The following is a 23909-nucleotide window of genomic DNA, read 5'->3' on the forward strand; positions in this document are numbered from 1 at the left end:
AATCCGAACACAGGGTCACGGGGGTCTGCTGGAGCCAATCCCTGCCAACACAGGGCACAAGGCAGGAACCAATCCCGGGCAGGGTGCCAACCCACCGCAGGACACACACAAACACACCCACATTTAGAATCGCCAATCCACCTAACCTGCATGTCTTTGGACTGTGGGAGGAAACCAGAGTGCCCAGAGGAAACCCACGCAGACACGGGGAGAACATGCAAATTCCACGCAGGGAGGACCCGGGAAGCAAACCCAGGTCCCCAGGTCTCCCAACTGCGAGGCAGCAGCGCTACCCACTGTGCCACCCCTACTCAAAACATCTCATATATTAGTGTATCTGTATAATTTCAAATTTAATTAGAAATAATAAGAGAGAAGCAATAACTCAAAATATATTCCATCATCTATTGTAATCTATACAAAAATAGAAAATTAAATAATGTCTCTTACCTGGACGTCCTGTCATGCTAAAAGAAAAAAAGAGAAAAAGACAAATTAAATAATAAATTAAAGCTGTTATACAAAAGATAAAGGTGTATCACTCTCATAAATATTTAATTTATTTTTTACATAATCAAGAGCCACAGTAGTCTTAAATATGCATATCCAATGTCTCACATAAACCTCAGTAAAAAATGAATGAAGAAGCCACAATAGACTGATTTACTCATGTGTCTTTCACTACTGATCCATTTTCATTTTAAGAACAGGAAGGCCTGAGCCTGTGTAATGGATGGCACACATGGGCTGGCATTCCAGCTTGTATGGAATACAGATCCTTACCCAGTTAGGAGGCCGATACAGTGGACGGACTTGGGGAGGCAACAACATACGAGTACTTTCTCTGCCATTATGCTAGGTGGCAGCATCATTGTTTTGGTACCCTGAAAGTTACCAACAGGGTACACTGGGAATTGGAGTCCTAGAGTGCAGCACTGTTGGGTTCCATGGGTGTTGCCATGGCACTACAGGGATGTATTATTCCTACTTGTCGAAGTATTTTTCTATTGGCAATGCCCTGGCACCAGAAGTGCTCTCGGGTCTGAAATAAAAGGAGTCATTCTGCATCATGCAGTCGGGTGCAAAAGGACAAAACATGTCTGAGAGGAATGGATAGCAAGTAGAGACAGAGAGAGAGAAGAAGAAGTCAACTTTATTATATCATTTATTTTAAAAGAGGTCTGTTTTGAAGGGTAGTGGTGTTAAAAAACCCTTTATTTGAACCTGTCTTTGTGGTTGTGTCTGGGGTGCTGTAATACTCCCTACAGGTCTCACCTGTCAAAGTAGTACTGGGCACAAGGCGGGACCTAGCCATGGACAAGGCACGTTCTTATTCCTGAGTAACATACACACACTCATTTACATCCATGCAAATTCTACCGAAAGTGACCAAACTAGAAATTAACCCAGCCTGTAAAGTGCTAAGAACTCTGCAACCAAGTTCTCACTCACATACCCATATTTACTGCATTTTTCATAATACGACATTAGAAACAGTGTAATACTATAATTTTCATTAAAAATGCAAAGCTTACTAAATGAAAGATAAACTACACAACACAACAAAATAGTGATGAGTTCTCTCCACAAGGTCCACCATCTCAGACTCAGAGTTTTCTGTTGCTGTGTATGCTGTGTCACGCATGCACATCTGAGGGACCACCTCAAGGACTCATCAAAGGATTGTGATGCCCCGCTGGGGTTAGAGGGGCCTCTACCGCTACTGGGCTCATCTCTTTTCGGTTCATCAGCACTAAGAAGATGCCCCCTGAAGTCAGTTGACTACGCCCCTTCTGGTGAGACCACTATAAAAGGGTGACACCCCCAAATGTCAGCATATGATTTGGATGGAAGAGCTAGAGAGGACAGAGCTCTCTGATTCTCACTTGCTCATAAGAGCAATATTGAATTCACAAGCCAATAAGGCGATTTATGTCTATTATCACAACTACGAGCTCCTGTTTTCTTTGTCAGCAAAATGATAAGAGTGGGCAAGCTGGCTGGCACACCGACACTTTGTACAAGCACCAAGTGTTCCTTAAACCTGTCCACAGCTGTTATGTATCATCAGTACCATTAAGCTGTGCACTGGTAAACAATTCTAGACACTGTTACCAAAATAGGTGAAAGTTTAGTGGATTCTGAAAAACAAAAAGAAGGACTTAAAATTTTGCATATACAGTATCACATTTAGAAAATAAATATTGTCATGGATTGTCCTGCCTTCTCTTTGAGTAATGCAGCATCCATCCATCCATTTTCCAACCCGCTGAATCCAAACACAGGGTCACGGGGGTCTGCTGGAGCCAATCCCAGCCAACACAGGGCACAAAGCAGGAACCAATCCCAGGCAGGGTGCCAACCCACCGCAGGACACACACAAACACACCCACACACTAGGGCCAATCTAGAATCGCCAATCCACCTAACCAGCATGTCTTTGGACTGTGGGAGGAAACCGGAGCGCCCGGAGGAAACCCACGCAGACACGGGGAGAACATGCAAACTCCACGCGGGGAGGACCCGGGAAGCGAACCCAGGTCCCCAGATCTCCCAACTGCGAGGCAGCAGCGCTACCCACTGCACCACCGTGCCGCCAGTAATGCAGCAGTGTTACCCAATACAAGATGACTGTCAAGCTGCTGATGCTAAAAAGTGTGTCTTAATGTCTCCATGGGATAAACAAACCAAATATTAAGAAAGGCTCCATCCATATTAGCCATCCACCCAGCAGGCAGCACTGACCACTGTGTCATTGTGCTGCCTGTATGAACATACAGATAGAGATAAATGTAGGTATAGATATAGACAGAAAAGCTCCAGGTCATATTACTTAGGCATTATGTACTTGGAACTTGATGAGTTTTAGGGGTACTGATGGACTAGTTAAATGTTAATTCATTTGCTTTCAATTTCCCTCAGTAGAAAAAATTAACACAAAGAGGAGGAAGCCTGGCATCACTGTTGGCTCTGTCCTTTCCGGCCAGAGAAAAATAAAACCCCACATAACCATGGACTGGGTGTCAGTTGACCAGAGAATAAAACAGAGTGAAAATGGAACTCCTGCAGCATGGTGGCATAATCTGGACACTAGAGGGCGGCAGAAATATCCGCTCTTTTACTTCTTCTTCGTCATTGGCTTATTACAAAAAAAAACAACATGCCAGTTAAACAGGGTTTCAGAGCTGGCACCCCAACACTTTTAACATCTCCTCTCCTTCCTTTTACAGCCCCCACTGCAAAACAAGGGGAGCTTTAGATGGGCTTTCACAAAAGGAGAACACATTGCTGCTTAAGCAAAATAATCATCTAAGCTCCTGCTGCATAATAAGCACTGCATGGCCACAGACATGGATATCAAGGTAAGGATCAAGCATAAGGAATGAGTTAGTTTTGGAGCTCCAGGCCATTCCTGACATGGGGATGGTGTAATCCCAACACTTCTGAGATCATCTATTTAAATGTATCTATGAATTTTCCTGTGATTTTCAGTCGTAGTCTTCATTAACATTATCTTAATGAGTTGTGAACAGTTCTGGCACCCACCCGTATTGGCCATCCCCAGCCACTCAGTCATAGTGGTCTGCGATGTGCCACAACAAAAATGTGTGAGGAGGCTTATCAGAGGAGTGCTCAGCTAGATACTCACTGCATACAATATGACTGAAAGGAAAGAAGGAAAATTGATGCTATTGACTGTGCTAAAAGAAGAGAGGCTTGCCAGTCTAATATCTCATTTTCATACCAGAAATGAAAAATGAGAGAGAGGCTGAACTCACCATGACTGCACAACATTCAAATAGAAACCAGTGTTGTAAGGCAGTACAATAATAGGCCATCAAGCAAGCTGACAATAGTTTAGAAATCTGAAACTGTGCCGAGAAGCCATAAGGGACTTGTGTAATCCATGACATGAGACAAAGGAAACAGGATAAAGGGATGTGAACCACAATGATATCCCATTTAACGTCCAAATGAAAAAATAAAGCCAACAGAATGGCAAAGTGTAAAAGTACAAGGCCAATCTTGTCAAAGAACAAATAACTAAGAAAGTATCACTCCTTAAGTTGCGGGAGTTCCTTCAGACGCAAATTCAAGGGTAATTGGTGACTTTCAGTCTCTTTGATTCTTAAAATGGTACAAGGCAGAAGGGGTGAGATTCCTAGAACTGAAACAGAAGTGGCATACCCGTTCTTCCGTAGATTCTGCTTCCGCTCTACAGTGTTTCCTCGTTCATAATTTCTGCTCTTCTGACATCATCGGAGTTCTGAAGATGCCCACCAAGCATGTATGTCTGACACCCATCATCCCTGCAGTTCCTAGTTTTGTATTGCAACAATATCAAGACAAGTTCCACTGTTAAGTGTGACATGCTCACTGACTGAAAGTCATGTAGTGTGACACCAGCCTTAGAAAATTTTGACTTCATTAAAGTCCAAACCAGGCAGAAAAGAATCAGGCTCTTCAAAAAACACTGAGTGGTATGTGATCTGAATTAAAAGAGTTAAACTCTTCAAGTGGTTGTATTAAGATACAATACAGGAAATGAGGCAGAGGACATTTTAAATTCATCTCACGTACACAAAAAGGGAAAATCAGAGTTTGAAACCCAGGAGGCTTTCTTTATGCATAGTGAAGCACGGTGACCGAGTAGATTTAGCTAGTAGTAGATTACTACAGAATATTGGGATGAGATTCTGGCTCAGTCAAAGTCTGTTACAAGTTTCCATATTCTTTGGTTTCTTTCAAGTAATGCCATTTTCCACCCACATCAATCAGATGAGTATTTTAGGTTAATTGTCAAATCTAAGTTCACACTTTCAGGGACTAACGTCTTGTTTAGGGAATGGTTGTCACCTTGCAGAAGATGCTGCTCAGCTGAGGGCTCCTTTTGTTTTCTAAAATTGGATTGCAACAAGTAATTTCAGAAAGAAGAACAATCAACAAATATTGTGAAAAGGTCATTATGCAGAGGCAGAATATTATTTTTGAGAGACCCAGATTTAATGTCCATAAACAGCCATGGAAACTGCTGTCTTCATTGTTAGAGCTGTTCACAAACTTGCTGAGCATCAGCATTTTCTGCCCCTTAGAGATAAACTGTTGCAGGACTGAATTAGTTAGGAAACATGAGAGATCTGTCTTTTTGAATGTTTACTGCACAGTTAGACCCATTTTTAAATTTCAGGTCTATTGACACATTGAGATGGCTGCAGTTGATGCTCCAGAGAGGTGGATGGAGAGAGTAAATGAGCTGTCATGGGCTCTCAGGTCACAGGAGAGGATTACAGAACAGGGACAGAATTCACAGAAACAAGTAGGCCTCGGGCATTTGTCACAAGTGTTTAAAATCCTCTTTTCACAACTAGAGTGAGTGTCCAACTACAGTAGATCAGTACCAGAAATGTCACAAAAATGGCATTTTGTCGCTTTCTATTGACATCACAGGCCGTGAATAAGATATCAGATGACTCCTAGCTCTAGCAGGCTTGTACGGAGGAGGATGACAAACAGGGTTGCTGACCAGCACTCAGATATTAAATTTAATGTGGATGTTAAGTTATTTAAAGTTTACACCTGGCCATAACTCACTGAATTCCCTGCATAACTTTTCACATAACAAAAAGACAGAATGGTCCAAATAAGGCGACACTGCCAATTGTTGTGTTCATATTGAACAAAAGAAATGTCCAGAATCTATCTTTAACAAGTAATTTTAAATAATTGTTTGAGGTTGTGGCCACCAGAGGGCACCCCACACACACAGGATTGGAGGATTGGACACAAGTTTCTGCAAACAAGGGCTTTAATTCTGTGTGGAACTCTTCCAGGAAGAGTTTCCCACACCACCAGCACACGTGCAAGTACAATTCAGTACTGCAAGCACTCTCTGTCTTCTTCGTTATTTCTCTCTGCCTGTTCCATTCCTCCAGCAAGTTTTGTCCTCTTCCTCCCAAGTCTGGCTCCATGAGTTGTAACAGGCAGCTTCTTTTATACAAATCCGGGATTACTTCTGGTGTCCCACAGGCTTGGCCCAGGACCACTTCCAGGTAAGTCTGGAACCTGACAAAGTTCACCAGTTCTCTCTGTGCCCCTTGGTGGCACCCACAGAGCCCAACAGGCGTGTGCTACAGAACTCCAGTTCACATGATGCCCTGTGGGGCCCTGCTATCTAGTGATCCGCGGGAAACAATACCATGTGAATGCTGTCTTCCCCTGTCCTTTGAGACTAAGGGTGTCCTAGCCATCCTTCACAAGCTCTACTCTAATTCAAGAGTTTTCCTATAAACACTTATTCTATAGTTTAGGCTCTGTTAAATATGATTATTCAGTGCTACCATGATGCACAAAATAACCCATTAATACCAGAAAAGCAAAATGGCAGTGCCCATTAAAACAGCAACAAAATGATAAATTTACAGAGAAACACATTTTAACAACATATACACATTAGTACCAAATTACTAACTCATTCATCAGAAGAATAAATTAAAAAACAAAGATAAAAAAGCGGCTTGCCTGTTTGCTTTTGTTATTGATAACCTAGTCAGACTGCCATATTTGAGCCTCAATATGCATTTTCTGATTAATTCATTTTATTTGATGGAAAAAATGAGGGGAATTGTGAATGTTTTATTTGGACTTACTGGTGTCTCACTGTTTTCCATGAGTTACACAAAGTTCTGAAGAGGCCTACTCGGACTTACTGAAGTACTCTTTGGTGTTATACAATGAACTCATCAACTGCACAAAGAAGAAAAGGGGACATTCTGAGGGATTCATAGGGAACGCCTTATGTCTCACAGTTCCCTCTTAAGGAGATGGGCATTATGCTAATCAAAACAGGATCTAAAGAGGATTTGCTGGACCATGGAAGAGACAGAGTCCACCTGCTTTTTTAGTTCTAGCTGACCTTGCTGAGTTTGCTGAATTGCAACTGAAAGAACAGTTTTATCTGGATTAGAATATGTGCATGAACTTGAGAAACTGTGATGACAGTCAATGTCTAAAACTTAGAAAGCACCCTGCCAAAACAGAAAGAGCTCAAACATATGCTGTCACTAAAACTGCAAACAAAGACGAGAACTGAAATACTATGAGTCATGAACTAGAAGACATAAGAGTGAAATAAATGAAGTTGTTTGAGGGATGAATCTGTAATCTCGGACACCATACTGAAGGCTACACATTTTTTAAAGCCGAATATCCGTGATGTTACACATAGTGCCTTCCGGGAGGCTGTCCTTAGTCACAGTGCATCAAGTCCTAGCAACATAGTCACAAAATTCTAACAAAACGGTGACATGACACAGTTAAAAATAAATGGTAATAAAATTGTATTAACTTGTCATTAAATTATAAAAAAACAAAACCTCCATGTATAAATATTCCCTGACACATGCAGCCTCCAGCAACCCACAACAAGGTAGCAAAAAATGTTTTTTAAATGAGCACAATTTTTAAGGGTGACCCAACTCATTATAACAAGGTGGTTAAGAGATTTGCTAAGGGTGTCACCAATCATGTTAACCACTTCATGTTAACCACTTTTCTGTGAAGACTGTAAAAAGTTAAGAGATTTGCTAAGGGTGTCAGCAATCATATTAACCACTTCATGTTAACCACTTTTCTGTGAAGACTGTAAAAAGTCACAAATTCACATGCTAACACCTACTTTTAGGTGTTTCTCTGTGTCATTTGACTGTTGAAGAGATTTGCTCAAAGATTCAGAAAGCCATATTTTTTTCTTGGATTTACAGGGTTTCATGAAGCACAAAAAGACACTTAGGAGACATTAAGAATTTACAAGGATTGTCTCATATAAAGAACATAAGGAGGGGAAGAGACTTGTTTGGGATCATCTGACTGGGGATCATTTAGCGACTCCTCTGTGGGACGCAAAGGGTTGAGGACATTTGAGAGTCAGTGCTTGAATCGGACTGGGACTGACGTCAGATAGTCCAGTTCAGAAATGTGTGGGGGCATTCACCTATCCCAGCTTTGAAATGTAAAGCCGCGAGGAGGACAGAAGTTCACTAAAATGACCTGACACGTTTTTAATTCTTTTGCATGTTCTCTCTAAATATTTATCCTCTGCTTCAGCAGCTGCCAGCCCATATGTGGTCATGCTTTCAGATTTAGACTTGACGCTCCTGTCCACTCAGTAAGCTAGTGTTTTTCACATTTTCCGTATTTAGAAGTTTGCAGTCAGACAGGCATGACCTTTGTAGTGTAAAACTGGAAAATCCCCGAGTCTCAGGAGTGCCATATCACTAGAAAGTAGACTTATATAAAGATGTCTGAATCCAAGAGGTACATTTTAAAAAAATTTTCAGCACCTGCTATTGTGAAAAGAATCATTTGACACAATTTCAAAATAGCAGAAGTTCAAGGGAGTGTAGAAAGAGTGACAGATGAGGTAGAATTTAAGGAATTAAAGCCCCTCAGCTACTGGGCCTAACTGCCTGTTCATGTATTTGCACTTCAGTGAGCCTTAGGGCCAGTCTGTCCCAGAAAAGAGGATTATTTTGTCAAAGTGGATGCGTGATGTTGATGGGATAATAACGGTGCTCCCTGCTGTACTCTTTGACATTTGGCATACAGCAGCGCCTCACATTTTCTTAATTTGAAAACAAAGCACCCATGCAAAATCCTCCCACCCATTTATGGAAAATGTTCTCTCTTCTGGCTTTCCCTTCATTTGTAAAACTCATTACCTCACCACACAGTAGCAATGACACAATGCTGTACACACCACCAAGGACTTAATGGATCCTTTTAAAATTTTTCCTGTAGCTTTGCATGTTAAACAGAGAATATGAGAATATGTCACTAGCTCAGATGCTGTGAGTCACACAGTAGAGATGAGAGACCTTTTCTCCACTTCCCTCCACTACGCCATGAGGAGCCTGGGAAAACAAGCTGCTGCTGAGCACGGCTCTACTAAAAATTGTAACGTTGCCAACTTTTGATTTTCCATGAACCCATCCAGCTTTTTTCTCCCCACCCACTTTAATCTAAATCAGAGTTCTGAGATCATAGAATCCAATGTCAAAAGCAGGCAAGACAATGCAGGGCAAAGCCTTAAAGGACATACACAGTAAGCCTGTGCCGTGAATTATTGTCCAGTTCTAGTTTTATATAGTGCTAATCCAAATAAATAAAATCAAAGTACTTTACAAAGCATAGAAACTTTATATTATATAGCACCTTTCTCAGTGATTATTAAAACACTTTACTAATCAACCAATCATCATATAGCATCTTTAGTAGGCAGCACTATGACAAAACGCTTTACATAACTTTATTTTAAATGGTAACTTTCAAAGTGAGTACCAGCAGAGACTAATTCTGAAATCACAAAATCTCAATTTTATATGCCTCCCCAGACCTTCACACCACCAAACCGGTCATGCTGAACAATGTTACAGGCAGCATAATGTTCTCCACGGCTTCTCCAGACCCTTTCATGTCTGTTACATGTGTTCAGGGTGAACCTGCTCTCATCTGTGAAAAGCACAGGGCACCAGTGGTGGACCTGACAATTCTGGTATTCTATGGCAAATGCCAATCGAGCTCCACGTTGCCGGGCAGTGAGCACAGGGCCCACAAGAAGACGTCGAGCCCTCAGGCCACCCTCATGAAGTCTGTTTCTGATTGTTTGGTCAGAGACATTCACACAAATGGCCTGCCTGATGGAGGTCATTTTGTAGGGCTCTGGCAGTGCTCATCCTGTTCCTCCCTGCCCAAAGGACCAGATACCAGTCCTGCTGATGGGTTAAGAGCCTTCTACGGCCCTGTCCAGCTCTCCTAGAGTAACTGCCAGTCTCCTGGAATCTCCTCCATGCCCTTGAAACTGTGCTGGGAGACAAAGCAAACCTTCTGGAAATGGCACGTATTGATTTGCCATCCTGGAGAAGTTGGACAACCTGTGCAACCTCTGTAGGGTCCAGGTATCGCCTCATGCTACCAGTAATGACACTGACCATAGCCAAAAGCAAAGCTAGTGAAAAAGCAGTCAGAAAAGATGAGGAGGGAAAAATGTCAGTGGCCTCCACCTGTTAAACCATTCCTGTTTTGGGGTGTGTCTCATTGTTGCCCCTCTAGTGCACCTGTTGTTAATTTCATTAACACCAAAGCAGCTGAAACTGACTAACAACTCCCTCTGCTACTTAACTGACCAGATCAATATCCCAGACGTTTCATTGACTTGATTCTATATTCTGATTAAAAAAATGTTCCTTTAATTTTTGGAGCAGTATATTTTACATTTTCAATATTTTTATTTTATTTTACATTTTTTATTTACTATTTTACACTGTGGCCAAAGGTATGTGGACACCTATGAAAGTATTGTTCAGGAGTTTCAGCCACACCCACTGTGATGGGGCCATGCAATCTCCATTGACAAACACTGGTAGAAGAATGGGTCGTACTGAAGAGCTCAGTGACTTTAAACATGAAGTTTATAAAACCAAAAGATTTGTCTCTCATTTGTTCTGTGACAAATTATGAAGTCATTCAGAACCTGAGATTTTGATGGACTACCCTGGACTGTAGGCTATTCTGGGTAAAGTTGAAGATGGATTTACAACATCATTTCTCTAAAATGATGAGGTCTGAGTCTTAACCAGAAATCTCTAAACCAGAGCTCCACAATCTGAATGTTAAGAGGGTTCCAGGGGGTAATAAATCCACTGGAGTCTGCTCTGGCTGAGAACTTAAATAAGAAAAAGAGAAAACTTCCCTCTTTAGTTGTTGAAAGGAACTAAAATCTTTCATGCATTTATACTTTTACTGTTTTTCCAGTGGTCTTAAAAGAGACAGCAGTTTAGTTCACAATCAATTTTGGTAAGTTTTGCAACGATTGTTATTGTGGGGCTCAATGACCTGTCTCACTTTTAAGCAAATATGTTTTTTAAGTCAATTAGTGTCGCAGGTGGCTGGGAGGGCGACCCGGCCGGGACGCACTGGAGGACCGGAAGAGGGCTTACGCCTTCCCCAGACTACCTGGGGGCGACCGCCCTGGCTGTTATGTGGACCATGGGTACAGAGCATGGAAGCTCATACCTGTAGAGGCCAGTGGTCATCGCCAGGGGGCGCCCAAATGCCTTGGGAGCCCTGGACCTCAGCATTTCCGCCACCGGGAAGTGCTGGGGGGAAGAGGATCGGCAACACCCAGAGTGTTTCCGGGTGCGTAGCCGGCACTTCCGCCACACTGGGTGGAAGAAGGACGAGGTCTGGGAGGAGGCAGAGAGCCGGTCTGAAGAAGAAAAGGCATTGTGTGGTGTTGGCCAGGACTTTTGGGTACTTGGGGACTTGTGAGCACTTATTGTAAATATACACTTTGTGAATAAATGTGTGTGGGGTGATTTGAACGTGTCTGCCTGTCTGTGTCCGGGTCATGTTCCACATTAGATTACTAGTGTGTTCTTGAAAGAGAACCCAGTCACACTGAAATGTGAAGGAAAGGCACCGTACAATATATGTCGCAGACACCCAGAGTGCACAGTGCCCCATGTATATGCTGGGTGCCATAGAAAGAAAATAGACAAGGGGTTCAGCATTACGGATAGCTGTTCCCTGGATGGAGGCATACAATGTCCCACTAGGCCACTAGAATGCAAAAGAACTAGTACATTTCCTGTGTTAACCTTGTGATACCCCCACAATACCACCACACACACACACACATAAGGCTGAAATGTACAGAATTCTTACTTAATGTCTCCATTGGGGATCTTACAATCTAGTGAGCTGTACTGTAATAGTAATCAGTTATTCATGTTTTAACAATTAATGTGGCTCCCTTTCATAGCTGCTTGAGCTTTCTACATGAATATAACAGTTATCAAAGTACAATGGAAGGCAGTGTACAAAAATGACTTGATAATATTGTCAAACTTGCTTTAGGCCTGTGGGAGGCCAGTGCCTATCTCTGACACACTGTGTGCAAGTCATTAACCAATCCTGGACATGGCACTAGACAAACAAACACGCCCTAATGGGGCCAATTTATAACCATCAATTAACTTGTAGACACACTTCTCTGACAGATCACTACCTTATTGTAATTGGGGAGATAATGTGTCTCAGTGACCTGGAGAGCTATTTAGAAACACACTTGCCATGCAGGTTAAAAAAAAAAGCAATCTAGACTAGTAAGCGATCCACTGGTCCTATAGGCTTGAGAGCTAAGCTCAGGACTGAACATGCAGTTATATTATAGAGACAACGCTCTTTATATGCCAGTGGGCATAATTAGTGATAACCATGAATTAACATGATACATTAATCTTTGGAATATCGGAGTAACGTGATGTACCCTCCAAAAAATGGACACATGCACAGAATTCAATCTCAGGACATTGGATCCACTGATAAATAGTGAGCGATGGTGAAAGCCTATTGATCAAACAAGCACATTTTATACAGTACCTTTTGACCCTGTGTTAGGATATAGCGGGTTGGGTAATGACTGACTGACTGACCTTTAACAGTTAACATTGCCTCAAAGCATCCCTCTATTCATTTTCTGAAATTGTATTTTTCCTAAAAGGAGTCACTGAGCAATCATCATTTCATAAATCATTACTCCATCACAAATCAAGCGTTCAGACTTGATTTCACGCAACATCTTGTCACCAGTCTTTCTTTCTTTCTTTCTTTCTTTCTTTCTTTCTTTCTTTCTGTAAGGTCAAGGACTCAGACAGCTGCTTCTAATTACCGTAAATTTTCTCTTTCTTGCAAATCGGAAAAATGTTGCAAATCACTTACTCTGTATCATGAAGACCACACAAGAGCAGCAGCAGAAACCACCACAACAATACAAAGCTCTACAAATCTCCGTTTGAAAGTCTGCCTCGATTGCCCTCTGCCCGTATTTCATTTGTTTCTGATTGCAATCCACAAATTGCAAACCACAGGTGGACTTTTTTAAGCTGGGTGTTCAGCTGCATGTTTGCTTCAAAGCTTTGAAATTTGACAGCCTCCCCCTGCATGTGTTATATAAGACACTTATGTAAAAGAGATTTCATATCCCTGACACCTACACGCCATCGCTTTTCTGGTATCTCAGAAAATGTTAGAAATGTGTATGCTGCTTAGATTATACATGCAGATTTAGTCAGTCTTCTTTTGTTGTTTCATTGTTTGTTGTAACATAAACTTAGTGTTTCAGGGTTGCTCTGCCAATGCCAAAGTGGTAAAAAAAAAACATCTACTTTCAAAGTAAACCGATCTGAGAGGAACATCCAAAGTCAGATAATCACTAAACTTGCAATTCATTTCAAGGTCATAGTGAGGTAGAAGTTATCCTGAAAAACAGGGCACCAGGCATGGATGATGTGTCCCCTGAATTTTATATGGAATATAACAATAGAAAAAATGTGACAAACCATTAAATGTGTCAAGCTTGTTTTGTTAGCTGACACATTTTCCCAGTTATCTCATTAAGTTAATTTAGCGCATGCTCCCAACCTCATATCCTCATATATAGCACCATTCACAGAGATCATAACCATAAAGTATAAAAGAAAAAAAAAACATCAAAGCAAAACACACCACCTGACTTCCGACAGACACAGCTGACCAACTTATTTACTTGCTTACACAGCCATCTGTGCTGCCCACCCTGGCATTTGCTACCCAGTTCATGTCATGTCTCTGGTCTACTTTTAGCTTCACCAGCAGCTGAGCTCTCCACTATACACTTTTCTAAACCCTAGAGGCACTATACTCTATAAAAAACAGTTGCCATTGATTTATATAGTGCCTTTCAATGATGAACAGTGACCCAATTTGCTTTACAAATATGGAAACATATTGCAGTTGTTAAAAGGTCTAATTTTACAATCGGGGCACAGGAAGGTTAAGTGACCTCCTCGTGATCACACACGGAGGAATGAAATTTAAGCCAATGTCACATTATATGACTTCTAACTGGAGGGGATGTCAGACCTGATAACTGAAGTTGCTGATCTTGTTGCATGAGTATGTCTGATGACACAACTACATATTGCAGGGGATTAAAATTTCACAATTACGTGATGACTTTCCCACACAGTTTCACACTTCTAAAGTATTGTGAGAGCGCCCCTTATTCAGTAGCCAAGAACGTTCTAATTGATGGAGCCAGTGCCCATGCAAAAGGTTGACAGGTATACCAAGTTTAGCCAGAATTACTGTCCCTTTTTATGTTTTTTTCATTCTGTTGTTGTAAATAAAACATAATACATCAGAAAGACTAGCCTCTTTTCCATTTTACAAGGTCCGAAACTCTTATGTTGTTTATTCCTTGTCACCGCATCGAATGCATTGTACTTTAGGGTGAGCAGTTACTCAAATACACAGAGCCTGCCCCCCAGACTATAGACAGAATCAAACCTGATTTATGTTGTTGGAGCAATTCACAGACATGTTGGACGGAGTTATTGGGTTTGTCAGACTGGATGTCATGGGAGCACGTCGCGCCTGCCTCCGGCGTTCTAAGATCATGTAAATGAAGTCTACCACTGAATCGCTTGTGTGATGTGACAGAGCCTTAAGATGGAAGATGAAAACCTTCACCACTAGCCCACCCTGCTTGCCTCCTTGTTGTTTTCTTGGTTGACTGTTTTGGCTTCAACAGTCAGTCCATCATCTGCATAACAACAGTGAAATTGTGCTGATATACAGTATACCATACTGATAAAAACTTTGTTCTGCTTGTAAAGCGCACACTATATATATATTGTGGTGGACAGCCAGGGTCCATGCCTGGCCGGGACGCCCCTTCGCTATATGTTCAGGGATTCAGGGAGAGCAACCATGGACTTTGCAATACCTCCCCCTGGACACTAGATGGCAGCCTCACTGGATTGGAGCAGTGCCTCGGTTTCCCACAGGGCTCCATGGGAATTGGAGTTAGGTGCAGCCCTGTTGGGTCCCACAGGCTCCACCAGGGGGTGCTGCAGCTGGGACTCCTGAGCCCGTATGGGCAGTGTATTCGCCACACCCGGAAGTGCAGCTGGACCTGGAGCACTTCCGGATGGACTATAAAAGGGGCCAGCAGCCACCACTCAAAGAGCCTGAGTCGGGAGGAGGAGGTCTGTGCTTGCCAGGAGGAGTGGTGGTGCAAAGCATACTGTGTGTGTTGGTGCTTTTGTGTGTTTTGGGATTGTGTTGTAACTGTGGGACACGGGGAAGTCGTCATATATGTCTATGTATGTCTAATCATTATCCTCTGATGACGGCTCCTGGCAGGAGCTGAAAGCTCAGGAATAAAAACTACTTTATGATACATGATTTATTCTCTCCCTTTGTGGATCTCCAACTACAAATATTTACATACATACACACGCTTCACCCTCCCCTCTGCCCGCGGCCTCTGTCTTGGATTAGCGTGAATGTATTGCTCCAGCAAACGAACTATGATTTTTACCACAATGTGAGAAGTCGCAAAATCAACCGTAATGTTCAAGCAAATTATAGAAAAAAAAAACCTGATCTAAATTATAGACGATTGTTGTGAAATCACTTCAAACCACTTCCAGCCTTAATGCAGCCGAGGTGCCATATGTATCCCGCCAATGCCATTTGATGTGTATTCGATACGTACCAAGGATCGTATCCGAAGCTCTGGTCATGCCATCTAGCAGTCGTCGTGGAAACTACATCCACCTGATGGAAGCGAAGGGTTGGTGTGGCTATTAATTTGGTTATTAATTTCGAGAAATTGTCCAAATTTGAGATAAGTTGTGCTAAGATAAAAATATGTACCAACTTATTGTTTGCTTGTGTGCTATATTCAAATTAACAATATCCACTTAATTTCAACAGAGTGTAATTGTAGACCAAAGTACCTATGAGGTCAGCTATGTAATGCCCCAACATCACGAAACGCCCTCAACTTCAATCACGTAACGCCCATTGCGTTAGACTATGGTTAACATTAGGACCCCGTTACACTATGGTTAAGATTAGGGCTGTAGGAGGGTTATCTCAGTCAAAGGGAGTTTTGTGATTGACGTTGTGGGCATTACCTGAACTATGTCATCGGTATTGCAGGCTGCAGCTAGACACTTCTCCTTAATTTAGTATCTACTTGACAGCAAAAACACAAAGTATTTTTTTATATAATTGTAAATAAATTTAGGCAATAAGGGGTTATGTAGTTGTCTCAAGAAAAGTGGACAGAAATACAGACAGATAGATGGATGTTGGATTTCATATATATCTATTATATAAAAAATTCTTGGGTCGAGATGTGATCATCTCGGAGAGACACTTTGACGTCACACGAGACTAGACATTACAACCTTAGGAAGCAAAACCCATGAGACGGTGACTTTTGCACGTCACGCCCTACTTACAAACAATTTAAAACAACTTCATGGACATCTAACCTCGCAGTTGTTGGAATGCTTTTGGCAGACACACTTCATGTGCTCCCAGCTCTTATAAATGTTATACGTTCTAGATGGCATGTGAACGACTACGCGAAGAAGAAAGAGCAGCGTCAAAAAGTAGACCCCAAAAGCGTTGGAGAGAAAAGAAGGCAAAAAAAGATGCACAAGAGAACAATAATAATCTATGTGCAAATTCAGAAAAATAAGCAAAATAATAATCAGCCCGGATGTCCCGCGAGAGACAGTTTAACGTCCCGCAAGACAAAGCAGGGAGACCAAAGGACAGCTGCTATACAGGCTTTTAAATGATCGACACGCAGCGCAACAAGCAGAACATGCAGTTCGGCAGCAGGAGCAAAAAGACAGCAGCTGATCCGTTCGCATCTCCTTTGCGTGCATTCAGCCCACCAACACTACCCCCCCCTCCGGCGGCAGAGGCACGAAGTGGCAGGCACTCAGCGTGCCCCGAAATGGGGGGGGGGCTAAGCGAGCAAAGCAAGGACAGCTGCTGTACAGGCTTTGAAATGAAAGACGTGCAGCGTAAGAAGCAGAACACGCAGCACTTCAGGAGAAGCAGTAAGCAAGGAGGTGATCCATCCGCATCTCCAAAGCGTGCATTCAGACCCCTCCCCTTCACAGCGCGAGCGGCAGAGACGTGAAGTGGTCCCAGGGTAGGTGGGAGGGTGTGGTCTCGCAAAGCGAGTAGGGGGCAAAGCTCCCTAGTAGAGATATAAAAAAAAGTGATGAGTAGGACATAAGACATAATCTTCTTAAAATAATTGGTTAGATAGACACGACTTTTCTGTTTATCCCTCTCCCTTGCTTATCACCTTTGAGCACAGATGTACTGGGTAAAGATGTTGGTCACACATGCAGCTGAAAACATAAAAAAAACATCTTGACACGATGGAGTGCCCTGTTGCTCATTTTGAGCAGCTTGCTTAATCTCTGGTGCAGATTTGATGACTTTGGACTTGGGGACATTAAACTTGCAAGTAATTCCCTGAAATTTATGGTGTAATTGCTATAAACCCACAACAGTTCACACTAGTGCCCAACAATCATCAAGTTTAATCTGGCTCAAGATTCAGGGGATTTGCACTCTCTTGGCATTGCTGAGGCAGCTTGGGAACTGCATGGTCACAAGCTTATCATATATTCTCAGAACATGCCCAGCATGGTACTGTACAAACACCAAATGCACAATGGAGAATAGGAATTTGAAGAACATGCTCTTCATAGTCCTCATTTCTATGCTTTAGGGTCTTGCTGGAGCTCCATCCTTGCCTTTAGTAATGTTAATTGTTTTTGTCTTCTTTATTTATTGCTTTTGTTCATGAATGTGTTTTTGTTAAGCGCTTTTTATTAGTTTCTTTCTATCTGATAACTGGTTATGTATTTGTTAATTTCCTTCACTCCATTCCCCTTTAATTAAGCTAAGGGATGGGGCCTCCCATCACTCAAGTGGGCCATCTTTAGGAAAGTCTCCTGACTCTGCCCTATTTAAAGGCTCTTCTAGCCTCAGCTTAAGGGTGCATTCAAACCTAAGCATTTTTCTAGTGTTTTAACACTCTTAAACCACTTGAAAAATTACATGTCATTGTTTTTGTTGACGCTATTCATGCAAAAGCATTTTAGCAGAAACTTCTTACATGCACTTTCGGCCAAACGCTTGTTTCATTGAAATGAAAGGTAATGCTCATAAAACACAGGTAGAAGAAAACAAAAGAGTGTTTTAGAAATATTTTTATAGGAAGTCCATGACTCTTCCTGGATGAAGCAGCTCATTCAAACATGGAAAAAAATGCCAGTATTGCAAGCATGTCCATCCGTCTTCTAATGAAAGCTACTGATGGACAGATTGAGGTATGTAGCTTGCAGTCATGACGCAAGAGTTCATTAAAAGTCATAGGTATACCTTGGCTTTTCATCAGGTTAATGTTCAGTACACATGTTTTTAAACAAATAGGCAGAGTGGTAGCGCAGAGTACTTCCTCATAGCACCATATTGGATTTGCATGTGTTCATGCATTTTGGAGTTGATCGGTATTATTGAGTGTGTTGAACTGAGTACTATTAGCTTTGTGTCAGTGATACAGTATTTCTCATTTAGGAAAACATGTTTAGTCCTTTTTAAAGTATATAGCATCCATCCCCTTTTCCATCCCCAATATGAGACTCCAGGTGAACACTAGCTGCTGCACCGCCAGATCGCAGTGTTTCAAAAGAGCTTTAGCAAATAACTAAATTAAAACTAAACAAATACTTTAGTAATACATTTCTGTTACTGGATTACAAAGCTCACTCTTCTCTGCTTGGCTGTGCGACAGAGCCCTGAAATGCATGTTGTCATCATTGCCCTGCCAAGATGGTGGAGTCCAATCCCTGACATCCAAGTATTGGTCGTTTTCACAAAATCTGAAAGTGAATCATCAATGATGAACCCCTTCATAACTACCAAGTTAAGTCACTCACTTTCTTATGCCTGTTATGGAGGAGTTTTAACAGAAGTCAGTATGCTGTAGTATACTGTAGAATGAAAGGTAAATTAGCTGTTATTGTATTTGATCCATACATTTTCCAAACAGCCATTTATCTTTGGAGAGTTTCAAAAAGTTTTTCATGTTAGTTGCATACGTATGTACTGTAAGTTTGGTGTCAAATGTCCATGACTGCTAGATGCTACAGATCAATGAGGAAGAACGGGGAGCTGAATTGAAAAATGGAAAATGTTATGCTATTATGGTTAAAGAAATTCAGGCTGCATGTAAATGCGCTCACTGTAACCTCAAAGGAGTAATTAAGTTCCTGCCATGAAAAGTGCAAACATACAGAGTTAGCTATGGCTTTAAGTTTACAGTTCGTATTGTTAGTAAAAAAAAAATGTATTTGATCACAGTGCATTTATGTTGTGTAAACTAACCAAGACCAGGTTCTGCTGCATGGTCAAATTTGATTGACCACCAGACGTTTCTTGCCACCTTCTCTAACCAAAAGCATCAGTAGGACCTTACTTTGTGTCCTGGAGAGCAGAGATGTCTAACGTGCATTAGGCAAGCACAGTGGTGCCCACAAGATTGGTGCTGTAACCTCTCCTCTTCTTCTTGTACACCAGTTCACTAGACCCTATTATCCAGTCATACGAATTCTTATATTAACTGTAAGATTTCTAAACTCTTTTGGGACTCCCCCCAACGGGACGACACGCCGAACAGCATCCCAAAGCACGATCGCAGCGTCTGTGAAAGACAGCTTCTCCATTGTTGGGGCAACCTCAGGCTCCCAGCACTTTAGTGGCTCACCACAAAAGCAAATCCGAGCTGACCACGGTTGCACTATAACTGCTTGTCATCAATGGGTGATGCAAGGCACATTATAAATCCAGGGAACAGTATTACTTGGCCTGATTGCTGTGTCTGTGTATAAGAGAGTGGTAGATACCGCTACAATAAATAACCATGCTGTTTCTGTTTCAAGCAGAATAAAGCTGGCTTTGCTAAATTACTGAGACTCAGCATCGTGTTTTGGGGTGCAAAGCAGAGAATCACAAGTGATGATACTCAGCTGTACCCATTGTTCCCTCCAGAGGACCACACAGCTTCTGATGGAATCTCGGCTTGTCTCACAGATATCTCATTTTGGACAAAGGAACATCATCTCCTGCTCAGTCTGTGAAAGAGAGCCCCTTATTATCCCAGCCAGTCTGTCTATTGCAGAGTTTTTTTAAAACTTAGCTGATTATTGCTAACACATAGCAAGTCAGGACTCAACCTTCAGGTAGTGATCAATGACCACTTATCCTTCACTGATCACACTGCAACTGTCTTTCATTCATGCCGATTTGCTCTGTGTAACATCCATAAGATCAGTGGATCTTACAGAGTATTCAGCACAACTTCTAGTTCAGGCCTTGGTCCTGTCATATCTGGACTACGGCAACTCTCACTGGCAAGAGTACCTGCATGCACCACCAAGGCATTGCAGATGATTCAAAGTGCAGCAGCAGGTCTTGTATAGAACCAGCTGAAATGGAAGCATGTCACTTCACTGGCTCCTAGTACCAGTATACATTAAGTTCAGATCCTTGATGCATGCCTACAGAGAGGTCAGTGGATCGGCACATTTGTATATGAAAGCACTTATGATGTCCTATGTTGCTTCTCGCTCATTTAGGTATGATGATAAATGACCTTTGGTGATACCATCTTTATGTGGCATCAAATCCTAATCCACACTCTTTTCATGTGTAGCTCCTAGCTGAAGAAATGAGTTGCCTACTTCCTTCAGAAGCGTTGAATCCCTAACTGTGTTTAAGAAGCTTTTGAAGACTCTTTTGTTCTGTGGATATATTTCTAATTGACATTGGTCTTTGTAACAGAGAAAAGCATAACTACTCTTGTTGTTCTATTTGGTTTACAGCTTTTCACATTTGATGCCTTGGCCTGTAACATTTGTTTCAAAACAATACCCAAACTGATGTTTACTTAGTTACCGTAACCTCTTTTGTAAGTTGCTTTGGATAAAAGCATCTGGTAAATACAGAAATGTAAAAGTAAATGATTGAGAAGGAACATGGTGTGCTGTTCTCTGAAGGTGCAGACTCTTGCACATTAACTCCAAAGAGATTATCAGAATAGAAGTACTTCTGCAGCACACACCAACATTTAAACAATTCATTATTTAATTGTTTTAAGGGGTTCACAGTCTTTTCCTTTTGTCCTATCCTCCAGTCCCTCCAGTCATAATCACTCATCATGTAATGCCAACCTCTACCCTAGTCTGCCAAACAAAGATGTACACACTTTGAGGTAGGAGTGCTGCAAAACTCTTTACACACTCTGTAGTATAAAGACTGAACAGTTGCCCAGGCTGCTTTTATATAAAACTGACTGGAACTGACAAGGATTGCTCATTCAAGTATTGTCCTAAAAGGAACAGTTTTACCAACAAAGTTTCTTTAAAAGGATATGTGGAAAAATATCAATGCACTTAAAAGGATGGTTCAAAGGAAATGATGAGGAGATGAAGAAACTTACAAAAGAGCAGTTGTCAGTATGGTATCAAAACCATATGAATGTATCAAAAGAAAAAGCCAAAACAAGAGTCAAGAAACAAAGCAGGAGTGTAGAGCCAAACAGTCAAGAAAAATAACTAAATAAACATGAGCAAAGGTTTGTAATTTAACCCAATACCACGATAAAGTACATGCGGAGTCACCATGTCTTATACCCATGAATGTATGACATCACATGCAGAGTCATGTAGGCAACGTCCCCCAACAACCACCATAGCAACAGAAAAAAAATAAAAATATTTATGGGATCACATTAATCAGGAAAATAAATAAACATAATCTTAAAAACATTTCAAATCAACGATCAGTGCCTCCCCATAGTTACTCATAGATTGTGTAGTGTGCATAACTCACATAGAAGATTCCCATTTTCTCCATGAGCAGACTTTCTGTGTTATCATAAGCTGTGCATTGACAGACAGACAGACAGACAGACAGACAGACAGACAGACAGATAGATAGATAGATAGATAGATAGATAGATAGATAGATAGATAGATAGATAGATAGATAGATAGATAGATAGATGATGTGCAGCATTGTTTATAATGACACTCTGTTTTGTTTTAATTCTCTCCTTTGTTGCTACCTTCAGGGGGTTCACAGTGCATCCAATACCTGAGCCTGCCTCTTGAAGTGATGTTACCATCCCAGTGCTCCACAGTGTAGAAAGTCGCACTGGCCATTACAGAGTTGTAGAAGATGTGAAGGGTGTTACTACACACATTAAAGGAATACAGTCTCCTAAGGAAAAAGAGCTTGCTCTGCCCTTTTTTATATGGTTTCTCTGTGTTCTGAGACCAGTTAAACCTGTCATTGATGTGGACCCCCAAGTACTTGTACAACTGGACCACCTCTATATCCACTTAATGAGTAGTGACCGGACATAGATGTTCTTTAGTGCGGAGAAAGTTTTCCTCATGTATTTGCAAACAGTTCCTTCTACACCAAGAAACAAAGTTCTCCAATTGGCTCCTATACTCTGTCTCATCCCCTTTATCAATGCACCCCATAAGTGCAGAATCATCTAAGAATTTCTGCAAGTGACATGACCTGGTGTTACTTTTATAGTCTGAGGTGTACACAGTTAAGAGAAAAGGAGACAAGACTGTTGCTTGTGGTGCTCCAGTGTTGCTCACATCGGTATCAGAAACACAGTTTTTGAGTCTCTCAAATAGCTCATGACCATAGGTGAGGGTAGGAACATAGATCGACTGGTAAATTGAGAGCTTCGCCTTGCGGCTCAGCTCCTTTTTCACCACGACAGACTGATGCAGAGCCCGCATTACTGCGGATGCCGCACCGATCCGCCTGTCGATCTCATGCTCCATTCTTCCCTCACTCATGAACAAGACCCCAAGATACTTGAACTCCTCCACTTGGGGCAGGATCTCGCTACCAACCCTGAGAGGGCACTCCACCCTTTTCCGGCTGAGGACCATGGTCTCGGATTTGGAGGTGCTGATTCCCATCCCAGCCGCTTCACACTCAGCTGCGAACCGATCCAGAGAGAGCTGAAGATCATGGCCTGATGAAGCAAACAGGACAACATCATCTGCAAAAAGCAGTGACCCAATCCTGAGTCCACCAAACCGGACCCCCTCAACACCCTGGCTGCGCCTAGAAATTCTGTCCATAAAAGTTATGAACAGAATCGGTGACAAAGGGCAGCCCTGGCGGAGTCCAACTCTCACTGGAATCGGGTTCGACTTACTGCCGGCAATGCGGACCAAGCTCTGGCACCGATCGTACAGGGACCGAACAGCCCTTATCAGGGTGTCCGGTACCCCATACTCTCGAAATATCCCCCACAGGATTCCCCGAGGGACACAGTCGAATGCCTTTTCCAAGTCCACAAAACACATGTAGACTGGTTGGGTAAACTCCCATGCACCCTCCAGGACCCTGCTAAGGGTGTAGTGCTGGTCCACTGTTCCGCGACCAGGACGAAAACCACACTGTTCCTCCTGAATCCGAGGCTCGATTATCCGATGGACCCTCCTCTCCAGGACCCCTGAATAGACTTTTCCAGGGAGGCTGAGGAGTGTGATCCCTCTGTAGTTGGAACACACCCTCCGGTCCCCTTTCTTAAAGAGGGGGACCACCACCCCAGTCTGCCAATCCAGAGGCACTGTCCCTGATGTCCATGCGATGTTGCAGAGGCATGTCAACCAAGACAGCTCTACAACATCCAGAGCTTTGAGGAACTCCGGGCGTATCTCATCCACCCCTGGGGCCCTGCCACCAAGGAGTTTTTTGACCACTTCGGTGACCTCAGTGCCAGAGATGGGGGAGCCCACCTCTGAGTCCCCAGGCTCAGCTTCCTCATTGGAAGGCATGTTAGTGGGATTGAGGAGGTCTTCGAAGTACTCCCCCCACCGACCCACAACGCCCCGAGTCGAGGTCAGCAGCGCACCATCACCACCATATACAGTGTTGACACTGCA

The 23909-nt window shown here is 42.3% G+C and overlaps 1 protein-coding gene across 8 annotated transcripts in view; it reads right to left on the minus strand.

Annotated features, from left to right (window-relative positions):
* Positions 1-23909, minus strand: part of LOC114648141 (protein phosphatase 1 regulatory subunit 12B) — a 143675-nt gene that overhangs the window by 52128 nt on the left and 67638 nt on the right. For all 8 annotated transcript variants that reach the window (XR_007934586.1, XR_007934585.1, XR_007934587.1 and 5 more), the window contains one exon: positions 451-467. Coding sequence is in view for 5 of the 8 variants with exons in the window: in XM_051925472.1 (XP_051781432.1) it covers positions 451-467 (17 nt within the window). In the remaining 3 variants the exon portion in view is untranslated. The remainder of the gene's footprint in view (positions 1-450; positions 468-23909) is intronic.

Source organism: Erpetoichthys calabaricus, chromosome 3 (genome assembly GCF_900747795.2).
Source record: "Erpetoichthys calabaricus chromosome 3, fErpCal1.3, whole genome shotgun sequence".
In the NCBI taxonomy this organism is placed as follows: Eukaryota; Metazoa; Chordata; class Cladistia; order Polypteriformes; family Polypteridae; genus Erpetoichthys; species Erpetoichthys calabaricus.